This window comes from Trachymyrmex septentrionalis, unplaced genomic scaffold (genome assembly GCF_001594115.1).
Source record: "Trachymyrmex septentrionalis isolate Tsep2-gDNA-1 unplaced genomic scaffold, Tsep1.0 scaffold14, whole genome shotgun sequence".
Classification (NCBI taxonomy): Eukaryota; Metazoa; Arthropoda; class Insecta; order Hymenoptera; family Formicidae; genus Trachymyrmex; species Trachymyrmex septentrionalis.
Genome location: NW_017304543.1, coordinates 3709446 through 3722958, shown reverse-complemented (window position 1 = coordinate 3722958; position 13513 = coordinate 3709446). Strand labels below are relative to the sequence as shown.

At 35.1% G+C, this 13513-nt stretch overlaps 2 protein-coding genes across 6 annotated transcripts in view; one reads left to right on the top strand and one right to left on the bottom strand.

Annotated features, from left to right (window-relative positions):
- LOC108745531 (retinal guanylyl cyclase 2) overlaps positions 1-2657 on the bottom strand; it is a 45523-nt gene extending 42866 nt beyond the window's left edge. For all 4 annotated transcript variants that reach the window (XM_018481714.1, XM_018481715.1, XM_018481716.1 and 1 more), the window contains exon 1: positions 1981-2657. The gene's annotated coding sequence lies outside the window, so the exon portion shown is untranslated. The remainder of the gene's footprint in view (positions 1-1980) is intronic.
- Positions 2658-9330: 6673 nt separating this feature from the next.
- LOC108745652 (kelch-like protein 10) overlaps positions 9331-13513 on the top strand; it is a 7457-nt gene continuing 3274 nt past the window's right edge. Inside the window, exons 1-6 of one of the 2 annotated variants that reach the window (XM_018481950.1) lie at positions 9331-9642; positions 10345-10679; positions 10893-11224; positions 11670-11851; positions 12368-12579; positions 13028-13363. In XM_018481950.1, coding sequence (XP_018337452.1) covers positions 9359-9642; positions 10345-10679; positions 10893-11224; positions 11670-11851; positions 12368-12579; positions 13028-13363 — 1681 coding nt within the window. In that variant the 5' untranslated portion in view covers positions 9331-9358. Of the gene's footprint in view, positions 9643-10318; positions 10680-10892; positions 11225-11669; positions 11852-12367; positions 12580-13027; positions 13364-13513 lie in introns of both variants that reach the window. The other variant, XM_018481951.1, reaches the window with a different exon arrangement.

Here is a 13513-nt window from a genome sequence, read left to right as displayed (position 1 = left end):
GAGTTTTTAACTGTGAAGTATATATATATATATAAAACATCAAAGTCGAAAGAATAAGGAAAGAAAACGGAGCTGAAGTGTAAGTAATTGCGACTGCGTACATTTTCTCTGTGAATTAATAATATGCATCTTTAAATAAAGAAAATTAAATTGCAAATTTTGTTACTTTGAAATAGCAAATTTAATCAAAAGTAATAAAAGACTCTTACAAAGTTGTCTATCCAAGAACTCTTGTTTTAAAATTAGTTCGACCCTTTTTACAGATTGATGTTTTAAAGTTCATCAGAATCTTTTCATAAAGTAAAGATATACCGTAATTTAATATTATTTTTAATATATAATTTGGTCCCATGAAAGACCCCGAACACATCTCTTACCCAAGCAATTGTAATCGTCCTTTCAAAATATGTACTAAATAAGAAACTAAATAACTTTTGGTTCAATCTTAAAGAGATTAGAAGTTTCAGTTCTTAAATCTTTTACAATTAATACTTGGAACGATAAAAAACTGAAATAGAAAAGTTGTGGATATTTTTTCGATAGAAAGAAATTTAAAATAAAATATTTCTCACAAATCTACCATTTTCCTACATTCTGCATAATGTATGCTTGAAAAATTATATATTAAAATATTCTAATTCAACTTAAATAATGACTGAAAAAAGTTATTAGTATATATAATTGTTATATAACAGATATTTAAAATTAATCTTATATAACCTTATATTTATGTCATAAAAAAAAAATAAATCCATCACGAGATAGATATTTCATCCCTCAAATCAGAATGTAATCAGAATAATTGAGATTTTCCAGTGTTATACTTTTTACAAAATAATGCAGAGGAATATCGATTTATGCAAGAAAATGCATTTGATTTTAAATTTAAAAAATACAAAGAGCTGTCCTCTTGTTTTCTTGAAGTTTTCTTCGAAAATATTACTTATTCGACAAAAAGGCATAACAATATTTAAAGATTATATTTACATGTTTTTCTAATTCGTAGCATTAAAAGTAAATCAGTATTATAACTAACACCTAAAGGACAGTATTATACTCAAATAGTATTTAAAACGCAAAAATGTTTTTCAATTGTATGTTGTAAATTTATGCATGGATTAAAGTACCTAAAAACAAGACTAAAAAACAAATTTGTAGAATTGTATTTATTTTTATGTCTTTAATAAATTGTTAAAACCAATCGGTTCCAAATTACGACTGATATTTTATTAATTAACAATGGATACGTGTGCAACCATTTGGATTTAATGCTGCGCACATCTAACAATCAGTCAATCCTTTCTCCAACTCCTCTGTTCGCCAAAGCATCCCCGATATGATATTCCCATTTCATTACAGAATTGTTTTGATATCCAAAATCATACACCGCTTAGCGGCTTAATTAATAGGACGAGAGACGCGAGAAGAGGGTCGATATGCAAAGTGCGTGGGTTATGTCTGCTTACTATGAACCATCCCGCCATTTACCGTATATGGCGGAGCAAACCGCGCATACTCTCGTGTGTAGTGTATTATCCGCTACATTCTTCCGTGCGGCTCGCTTCCTCGCAAAATTGTTAATTTTCCGCGAATTATCCCGAACGCGTGCAATTAAATAAATCGACGCACCAATTAAGAAATTGTACAGCTTTTCTCAAAATCGCGTTTACCACGAGCGGCGCTTTTTAACGAGTCATTAAGACAATCTTTAGATTAACTTCAGAAACAGTGGCGAGAGTTCGTATTAATGTTTTGAATAACCGGTCATGTCAAGTCACGAGTGTACTTTCACCCAAAGAGAAGTTCACGCATACACGGGTGACTAACTTATATTTCACCGTCTTGAGGGAACTCGACTTGAAATCGTCTTCCCCTAAGTCACGTAAATACCGCCTGTTACACGTTCGAAGTAATTGCCGGTGCGATAAAGAAGCTTTAATAGTAATGAAACACGCGATGGACCGAATATAGAGTACTTACAAGGCGATCGCTAATGATGGCACTTAAGCTGCGTTTTCTTCTATTGATGTTCTCTCATCCCTGCACGAGGATCCATTGAAAAAGATCACTGTCCCCTCTCGTCGCCGCTCGCTTCGGCCCGGGAATTCAAAAGCTCATTCACAAAGCGAAGCCTCTCAAAGGTGCACATGGTCCAAAGCATTGTCCCACACCGGTTCGACACGGTAAGTGTCCCGTTCGTAAGTGAAGTAGCAAATTACTTTTCGCCGCAAAAGAAAGAATGGGAAAACCTTTCTTCCGGCCTCAGTCGCGAAATGCTATTCTTCAATCTCGCGATCTTTTTCGGAAAGATCCAGAATTACTTTACAGCGGCTTTTTTAACTCCGCGGAGCGCACATGTTCTGTGATTCATTTCCGCGTGTCACAGAGCCAACCCCCCGCGCGGCGCGCTCCATGCCCCATCCATCCCCCGGTCAGCGCGATGGGTACCCCAGATACGGGGGGGGGGGGCCCGTTCGGCGCTCGGGTGTCCTCCGGAGCGGCGTGATAACGAGATAGAAAACGATAACGATAACAGCGCACGCCGCAATCGGAGCGAACCGAACGCTTCGGCGCTCGGTATCGAACTGACTGAGCAAGAGCCAGCAGCTCTGGCCAGCTCGCTCCTACTCTTACGATACGTGCGACGCCGCCGCTCGCTATCGCGACGAAGAGAGAGCGACGACGGCGGGCGAGAGCGCGAGTCCGTCCCGGGGAAGCCGAAAGCACCAGCGCGCACGCCAGCAACACCAGAGGGTAGGCCAGATCATCCCTACCTACCCCCCCCCTTGCATCCAGAGAAAGAGCGAGAAGGCGAGTAAGAGGGAAAAGAGGGAAAAGGCTCCTCGTCGCCGCAGACTTTCCCCCCCGTCGTCCTATATCCGAATTGTTCTCTTTCGATCTCTTTTTTTCTCGTGCGTGATCTCCCTTTCTCTCTTTCTCTCGTTCACTGGGACATTCCGCGGAACAGAATTGAAACTGGACTGGGGCTTGATTGGGTGCCTTCGCCCGTGCGAAATGGGACGTGCATGTCGATCCTGGTGCGGTCTCGTGCGGTCAGCGTGCGCCTCTTTGGGGTTTTCAATATCGAATGGTCTAATATATGATGTATAATATGATAATTTTTGTTATTTTTAGTTTCTAACATGTATTAGGATTCTACGTAATTCATGAGATTTGTAAAAATGTTTAGAATGCTAATGTTTGGTTTATACAAATTATTCGACATAGAGAAGAAGACGCAGAAACGTGAAATATTTCATACATACGTGTATTTCTCTGATCCATAAAATTAGACATTTATCTTTCTGTTATATTTGTCTTTCGAACCAACGTTTCAGTGATACAAGCGCATATTGTGCGGACCGTCACGCAACTATATTGCAAACTTTGTATCTCTCTGAAAATAATAAAAATCACGTCTTGGTGTCTCTTGAATTTTTATCCTAATTTACATACCTCTCTAATGCCAGATTAAAGATATAAAAACAGACAATAAAAAATATTATTGAACTTATTATTATGTAACTTTTACAATATATGTAAAAATATAATAACTTATTGTCGTTACAATAAAAAAATATCGTAAATTTATTGTGTATGTAAATTTATTGTATATGTTATATATATTGTTAACAAAGTTGTTTATGTTACTCATTTTTGTATTTAGAAATTTAATTATAATTTTTTTAGCGCTGTGTATGTCTAATCCATTTATGTTCCAATAAATGTTAAAATATAAGAATCTTTTTTCAGTAATAATAAAATATTATGATGCCGAATAATTTATACTTATACGTTCAATTTTATTCATTATTAATTACTTAATATTAAAACTATTGTTTTGATAAAATTTTAATTTTAATGAAAGGACGTTGATTTCTTCCATCCTATCGAGAATCTAACGTGTACGTTAATTTCGTTGATGCCAGTCAGATGAGAATCGAAATAGGATCTATTCTTCCATTTATATCTTTATCCACTGCGAAATCCGGAATTTTCTGTAGATTGAAACGCGGATTGAAACGAAAGTTGCAAATCCAATGAGATGGCCCTCAACCATGTAAAATCAATACACGCTGGAAAGTCAAACTGTTAACGTAAGCATGAAAAGAGTACGAAGAATCGGAATAGTTATTCTTTTCACCAGTAACCTAGATTACCGGACTAGACGAAGTAAATTCGAACAAAACGGAGTGTGGAGTTTACCAAAGTATGCTTAGAATTATAGACGATCTTGGTCAGAAGTATGGAGTTCTTTCGCTAAACTATACTAACGCGAACTAGTTAGCGTTTGCAAATTAAAAGGAGCAGCGAATTCTGAATTACTTTAATAATAGTTCCCTCTCAATATTCATTTATTTATTATTCATAAGTCATAATTTGACCTACAAATCTTCCCTGTAATCGGAATTATTTGACTCGTTGCGAATTATTAAACTTCAAATAAGATCAATTGTCAATTAAAATAAAATAATTATTTTTTAATTTGATTAAACGCGGCAGTTTAATAATTAATAATTTTCAAGCGATTACTTCAGCGGGACGATTTACTTCTTTTGACAATTAGTAACATAGACAATTGAGAAGTAAATTAAGCTTTTACTCTGCTATTTTTTTTCTTCATCTCTCAATGCTAGAAAACGCTCCCATTTATCGTAGATATTCGACGAATTGGAATTGAACCTAACAATCTGATTGGGCGCCATCGACTGTACGAGATAAAATGTGTGCGGATTCCGGTGATGCGTATAATATATCTCAAGTGGAATTTAAACTCGCGTATGATAACATTTAAGTAAATCGCGTCTAAGCGATCCGCAAAATTTCAGAAAGAAGCGAAGCTCGTTTTTGCATTAAGAACTTTCGAGCTAACTCACCTTCGGGATTTAGCCCGTATTTACTGCTATCAGTTACGCTGTCATTGAAAGAATTGAGATTGATACTTTTATTCCGTATCTACCTTGCTTTCTCGATTTCACCAAGTGAGATATGTGCACGTATTATACAATTCTCGAGAATAATTACGAGAACTATTTTAAGGTTTAAAATATTTTTCCGTAGGCTCGCTCACATGACTTTCCATATAACATATTCACATAAATATTCATTTCTTGCTACGTGGCGTCTTTCTAAACAAGTCTTGTCGTTCCAAATTTTCCTCCTGCTTTTATCCTGTATTCGTTTTTCACTAAATTTCTACATTAATAAATTACGAACCGTGCAACCATTAATTTTATATGGATCATACGAATTGTGATTGTAAGCATAATGATACATTTCAAAAGTTTTAATAACAATGAACATCGTAATATTCTCATGAAAATAACACGATTTAATTTATCTTGTTCCAACGATATCATAATGAAAATTGTTATTGTTAACAAGTGAGATTCTGCTAGCGTCACGACAAAATTAAATAAAACATTAATTATCTTCGCGTAAATGAGAAACGTTTATTAGATTACAGTTCTACAATGTGTATCCATTGAAGTAACGTCAAGTTCAAGCTTATAAGTAGCATGACTGGCTAAAAATTTTACGCTATTCTTCAAGAATCTCGAACGATCCATCTTACCTCTGTACGACAAATTTTTCGGGTGTGCGAGCATGGTATGTGTACAAAGACGAATTTAATATGTTTTCTTTTTTCTTTTACTCACCAGTTCTTTGACAATTCGCTGTCACTCGGTATTTCTCATATATTGGGACATTTTTCGTAGATTGAAAATTGAATCTGATGATGATATCGAGCTCTATCGACCGTACAAAATAAAATGTATCCAGGGAATGTAGAAAGGAGTGGATGGAAGATTCGCGTGTGCGAAATATGGAATTCAGTTCTTAAATAATTTATCAAACCACATCAAAAATAATCATCGTTTCTCTGTGCAAAATTATCGTGAATGTCACACAGATATTATTTTATTTAAGTACAATTGAATGTATTATGAAATATATTTATTGAAATAAGTTAACATACTTTTTTTGACATGTCAAATTTAACATTATCTCGAAAGTTGTTGAACTTTAAAAATAGTAAATAATTAAAGCTATTATATTACACAATATTCAATGAAATATTGAGAAGGTTGCATCCGCAATGTTGAATATTTCACAGTTACTCGTAAAAAAACAATTTGCAACGTTCTACCGTCGACGTGCGAAATTGACAATTTCGTTTTTATTAACTTAGCGCCGAACGATCTCGCCGCTTATTTCCATTCTCTCGGGTAAACACGATTTGAAGTTTCGGCCGTTTTCAGTGTCCTCCGTGCTCGTTAGAGAATGTGTTTTCCACACGTTTTGAACAATTGGTATAGTCACCAGTTGTGTACATACGTACTCTAGTGGGAGTTTTCACGAAAGTTTGCAACCATAAAATTGAAAAATTGCAGTTACGCAACTTCTAAATCAAAAATATTATTATTATCATTAATATTATTCAGTTCGATTACTAATATAATAATCTTATATAATATTTAATAATTTTTAGAACAATCTCGACTGTGCATTTTCTCTTGAGGCCGTATTGCTGGTTATTTGAATTTAATTCATTCGACATTAACTTTTACACTTAAATATCAATACAAATAATATTTCGAAATATACACAAAATCAAAATTCATATATTTCTAAATATAGCTTGAAGCTAAAAACACATATTTAACGTTTAATTTTCTGTTGCGCGGTTTGTGCGTGTTGTCTGTATAAATTGACTTCATGGCTGATATTTCCGAGTCATAGTGCAAGCGCTATCCCTATTTACAATTATCGCTGGCAAAAGCATAACACCTAATAACGGTGCGTCATGCTCAGTCGTGAACATGCATATACGCGTGTTGGATTACGGCTGCATATGCGCGTAATGGAAAACCGTGCGGAGGTGTCCGTGCAGGAATTTGCATACGTATCTCAACTGTAAATTAAGAGTGATATATATCGGAAACTTTTACGCAAATTTTCATATAATTGCGCAGACCTGAAAATATTTAATACTTTTATGTATTCAATATTTGTGTGTGGGAAGTATCACTATTAACCACGCAGATTAATTTTTATTAGCGAACTCATTCATGCGCCATGGAGCTTGATTAACGCTAATGTTGACTCTCGTGTGAGAAAGAGTAATTGGAAATGTGGGAAATCCAAGCAACTCTCTGTGCAAAGTTTACATTTCCAAGTGTAAACCGTAATGAAACAAACTCATTAGATACTTCAATTACAAAGCAATCATACACTACGCGAGACATGTCGCTAATTTCTTACAATATCTACTATACGTGTTATTGTATCTGAAGAATTTATGCGTATTTACTTTATGCATATAAACGATGTAAAGTTATGTACGTAAACATTCGTGCGATGTAGAAAATAAAGTTCATGAACTCACATGAACGTAACAGAAGTTCTTATGTCAAGAGATACTCAGAACTGAAGAAGGAAGAAAACTAGAGAGTAACTACAAAAAAGGAAAAGAATTTAAGAACAGAGGAAAAAGAAAAGACAACGACAAGAATGAAACGTCGTATAAAAGAAATTATGGTTCATTATTTGTACCATTTGCAAGTCGTAAAAGGCATTACACTTTTATGTACAATCTTTTTTAACAAGCACATTTTGATGCAAATTACTAAGTTTTAAAGAAGTTGAACAGGAGAGAGAGAGAGAGAGAGAGAGAGAGAGAGAGAGAGAGAAAATTCAAAATAATTAGGATCGATGTTATCTAAAGAGTGAAGGGTAAATTAAATAAAATTGCGGCCTTAAAAGAAAAATAAAATGGAGATCTTTCTCAAGTATTGCTGTGAGATTTCGTAGAATGTTAACTATATTAGTCATATATATATTTAATGCCAAGACAATATTCTTCCCAGTATGTAAATTGTTTTATCAGCGAGTCAAGTGCAACGCTCGCTTAGAGGCAAAAGGTTTCATTATGGAAATAAGAAAAATGAAAAATTGCCTAACAGTCCCCGAGATCATTGTATTACCGATTTAATTTAAGAGGGTTCGTGGGAGAGGAGACTCAGAAGTGCAAGTAAAATTATTTCTCGAGTGATATGAACAATACTTTGCGGAGTTGAATTAAAAAAAGTTTTCTGAGAAAAAAGTGACATTGTTATCCCCGGTGAGAGCACGTGCAATTAACCTTTAAAGTAAATTAATAGAAATAATAAATAAAAAAAAAAATAAATTTTACACACAAATAAATATTCTATAATTATGAATTTTACTTTAATATCTCTCAAATAATTAATATAATAGAAGCGCGAAGGATACGCGTTAATTATAGTAATGTAAAAAACTTTTAAGTAGATATAATTAATAGTTATTTGGTAAATTGTAAATAATCTAATTTACATTTTACTTGTCCGCAATAAATTCCACATTTAACCACAAATATCTTATTAAATGCATGCTTGTATTGTGTGTGCAGTGAGTGACCACAAATATCTTATTAAACGCACTGCGGGTGCGTATGAGTGTGTTGTATGTTTCGTAGTGACGCGTATGCACGTGTGTTTTAATCTCAAATTATGAGCTCTTTCTTTTAACCGTGTTTTTTTTTTCATTTTTGCTTTGTACCTTTATCCTTTATATACTGCAGGGATATTATTAACTGAGTTGGTGCTCCAAAGAACTTCCTTTTTAGATGATATTGCAAATCTACTTGAAACTTTCTATCTGTAAAACCGATAATTTTTTATTAAATCTCTTTACCAAACTAAAGATATATATGTTGTATATCATATCCTCTCTCAATACGGCTTTTATATTTCAAACAGTTTATTTCAAGATTATTAGATTTTTGTATTTCTATTGCAAGACCGTAAATGGGTTAGAAACGTTTTATCTGCAAGGGAAGATATTACGCGAAGTTAAGAGAGAGAGAGAGAGACGTGATAAAGCGCTTTATGTGCTCCGTAACAAAATTCTGATAAAATAGTTCGGCGAGATGCACAAACGGAAGTTGCCTCCACAAATTCTTATAAAATAATTTCTAGTTGGATTTTTGTATTCTGTTAAACGTAAGCATGTATACGCAAATAACGTATGTACTATCGCAGATCGCGATATGATTAATGAGAGGAAAATAGAGAAAAAATTGGAATTAAAAAATACTGTATAAGCTTACAACCTACGATCGTTTACCATTTTATTCTCTCACTCTCGAGAAAAGACATGACTATACGATCTAATGTAATTATATTAAAGATAATTTGATCATTCGCTAATGATAAATGCAACGAATATCAATTCAATACAATTTTCTCGAGAGATCGAGAGATAGAGAGAGAGGGAAAGAGACACATACAAATAGATTGGATCGAAGTTGGCCAATTTTTGGCCTTCGTCTGTCATGGCCGCGCGTCTCGGCGCTATCGGGACTCGCGTCTGCGAAGAGAACGAATACGAGAACTGCTGGCAGCTCAGCGGAAGCGGTGAAGCGGAAGAAGCAATAGGAAGCTCGGGGCCGCGCGCGTTGACCTACCCGCGACATCGGGCGCACGTGGACGCCATCACTGGCATTAGCAGGCTCCTCAAGCAATCCAGGCGAAAGCAGTCGGCGAGAATTAGGAAATGCATGTGTCTACCGTCCAATTACGCTCTCGTGGAGTTCCCCGTGGTTTGGTCCGAGCTCAGGTCGGTAATCAGGCGCCATCATAATTAAGGCACTCCTTCCTCCAACCGCGATGCGGATTATTAACTTTCTCTCTCGGGATAATGCGTGGTTTCCAGATAGAAGCACAAATTTACGCGATGTTTACTAGCTTTTAGGAAATTACCTAATTTTCACAATTGGTACACGATTACCCTACATAAGAAACAATTTCAGAATATTTGCCCGTACTCTCTCTCGCAAAATGTATTTAAGTATATTTAATAATCTTGTTTTATAAATTTGCTACGTGCCGCTACAATTTCTTATGACATAAGGACATTAGGCTGAAATTAGCTTTAATACGCTACAAATCTACAATTTGTAAATTAATTTACTCAATAATATACTACACAACTTCAATTCAATCAAGTATTATAATTTCTGTATCTATTACGTTCATTCACTCGCACGTTCAAAATCTTGTTTCATAAATTAGCTACGTGTTATTACAATTTCTTATGATATAAGAATATTAGGCTGAAATTAGCTTTTTTTTATGCTACAAATCTATAATTTGGAAATTAATTTATCCAGTAGTAACTACATAACTTCAATCAAGTACTGTAATTTTTGTATCTATTACGTTCATTCACTCGCACGTTCAAACTTTTGTATAATAATAAATGGTTAATTATAAAATACGTGCAACGTTCTCAGAATTGTGACGAGTCTATCGGCTTCAGGGCTAACCAGCAGCTGTGTGACGGCGTCATAAGATGTCCGGAGGATCAAGTCTTCCCAGTCCATCGCGCTATATTATCTGCGGTGAGCCCCTATTTCAAGGCTCTTTTCACCAACAGCCTGAAAGGCGGCAAAACAGAGACCACGGAAGTTGTTATTTCCGTCCCCGGTGAAATCTTCAGCCTGATTCTTGACTACGCCTATACGGGCACTTGCAACGTAAACGCCGATAACGTCGAACAATTATTGCCGCTAGCCGATCAGTTCGAGGTGCTCGGAATCATCCAACTCTGTTGTCAGTTTTTGTTGCAGGAGCTACGACCGGAAAATTGTTTAGGTAAAGTAAAAATGTATATATAAAATGTAACAATACAAGGACAATTAAAAAATAATCACGAAACAGCATAATTTTAGTTTGACTCAGTTAGCGAAAGATAACAGTTTGAAAGTTAAATTACTCGTTCATACCGAACTTTGATGTTGATTTTCGATTTTCCACACGAACAATTCATGACATTTATGTTAGAAACAACTTTGACTATTGTTACAGGTATTTTCAAATTTGCACAACACTACTTCTGCCACGATCTTGAGAAACAGGGACGGAAGTACATACGTCACCACTTCAAGCGAATATTGCAGGAGAGCGCGGAGTTCAAGGATCTTCTTTGCGATGAGCTGGAAGCAATATTGCGCGATGACGAGCTTAATGTTAAAAACGAAGAAATCGTGTTTGACGCCGTCAAGACGTGGGTCGAAACCAGAGTCGAGGAGAGACGGGTTTATTTACCGAGGTTGCTGGAATGTATACGTTATGGTCTCATGAGTCATAAGTATTTCATTAATAATGTCGTCAACTGGAAGCTCGTTGAGAAGGATGAAGTAAGTTCATACCTTCATCATAGCTTCCTCGTTGCCTTGTTTTGCTCCATTTCGAATCAAATATAATAGAGCTAGGCGTAGCGCAGATATATAGTTCCTTCGTAATTACTTTCTCACAAGATATAGCATTATATATAAACTAAATTACTTCATTATTCACATTCTATGTAACAAGTATTTCTATTTTACTCAAAAAGGGAATATTGGAGTATTAAAGTATACACATCATAAATTCTTATACATAATATATTTTTATAAAAATAAGACCTGTTAATATAATTTAATAAAACATAGATTTTAATTTTTACTATAATATAAAAATATATATTTAAATTAAATAAACAATAATTTTTATTATATTTTTAATTTTTATTACATTTCCCTCTTAGTTTTCATTTTTGTATGATACATTTTAATCACCTTAAATCTGCTTAAACTTTCTAAGGCGTGCCAACAAATACTATTTCCTGTAAACGCGTATCTAACGGAACAAGAATTGAAACAAAATGGGGAAATTGATTTGAAAAATCCTATTGCGAGACCTCGTGTTCCATACGAAATTCTCTTTGCGATCGGCGGATGGAGTGCTGGTTCGCCCACCAGCTTTGTAGAAACTTACGACACAAGGTGCGCCAAGCTCTTACAAAGTAATATCGCATAACCGAAATTTCCATAGAAATCGAAATTTATGAGGTTCCAAAAATAACAACACTGTATACATACTGTGGATTTCAATTTAGGCTTCAAATAAAAATAAATAAACATTTTCTTTAAAGAGTGTATTTTCTAGTTTACTTAAAGTCGGTTTTTTCATACAAAAAATATTTGTCTCACTTTTGAAATATTGCAAATTGTTCTGACATCAATATAGTTGCTTAATTTCTGTACTATTTATTTTAAGTCTATATTAAACATTTTTATACATTTTGATATTTTATAAATTAATAAAAAAAATAGTTAAAAAGAAGCTTAGTTATGTTGAGACAGTATATAAGACCATAAAAAAGATAACACATACTAACGCAATTTTAACATCATAGAAGGAATATTAACCTTCGCACAAGCATCACCTTAGAATATCGCATATGCTAAGTATTTAGATACGCTTGAGAGTCTTGTAACTTACCTTAATACGACCTTTAGAGCTGACAGATGGTTTCTATCAGTGAACACGGATGTAACGCCAAGGGCTTATCACGGACTATGTGTCCTGAACAATCTTATCTACATGATCGGCGGATTTGATGGTAACGAGCACTTTAACACGGTACGATGTTTCGATCCAACAACAAAAACGTGGCGAGAACGAGCCTGCATGTATCATGCCAGGTGTTACGTCAGCGTTTGCACACACGGTAGGTTTTTTTACAGGACAAGAATTTAATTGTAAGATGGAGAAGAAAGATTTTTCCAAATATAATTCTCCGATTCTTATCTCTTATTAATATTAAATACAATACTTAAATAGCGTCTTGACGTTAGATGAATAAAATTCGAAGCTCAGCAATTTTCACTATCACCACTGTTTCGTAATGTTAAACAGATTAAAGTATAAGTAAATTATATCTTGCTGTCACCGGAACAATGATAGGTTTCCTTTGAAATAGTGTGATAGCATTCAAATGAATAAATAAGATAATAATATGCATAAATGCATGCAAAAAGTAAAACGTTCTTTCCTTTCACACCATTATTAATGTTAAAACGAATCCTTCTATTTTTCGGTAAAGACCATTTGTCTCACCTCTCCTTTATATTATTTCCATTGTCTACTTATTGCCTATTGTTCTAATATCGCTTAAGGTGGCAAGATTTATGCCCTCGGTGGATACAATGGTCGCACAAGAATGAGTTCTGGCGAACGGTACGATCCACAGAGAAATCAATGGGAGATGATACCATCCATGCATCGGCAACGATCGGACGCGAGCGCGGCTGCCCTGCATGATAAGATCTATATTGTTGGCGGCTTCAACGGCCAGGAAGTCCTCGACTCGGCGGAAGTCTTCGATGTAGAGACTAGTCAGTGGACCAATATTGATTCGATGATCAGCCCACGATCCGGTGTCTCCTTAGTCGCTTTCCGCGATAGTCTTTATGCCCTTGGTGGATTCAGCGGCGTTGCGAGGCTAAGTTCCGGTTAGTTTTGATTGTTACAATCTCGACGCAATGCATTTTAATAGCCTCCGCAAAGTTATAATCTCGCGTATTAAAATTTAAAAAATGTATGAAGGTAGAGTTAACACACTAATTTCAGGGATTACAGCCTGCAGAGACAAATTTTAAACA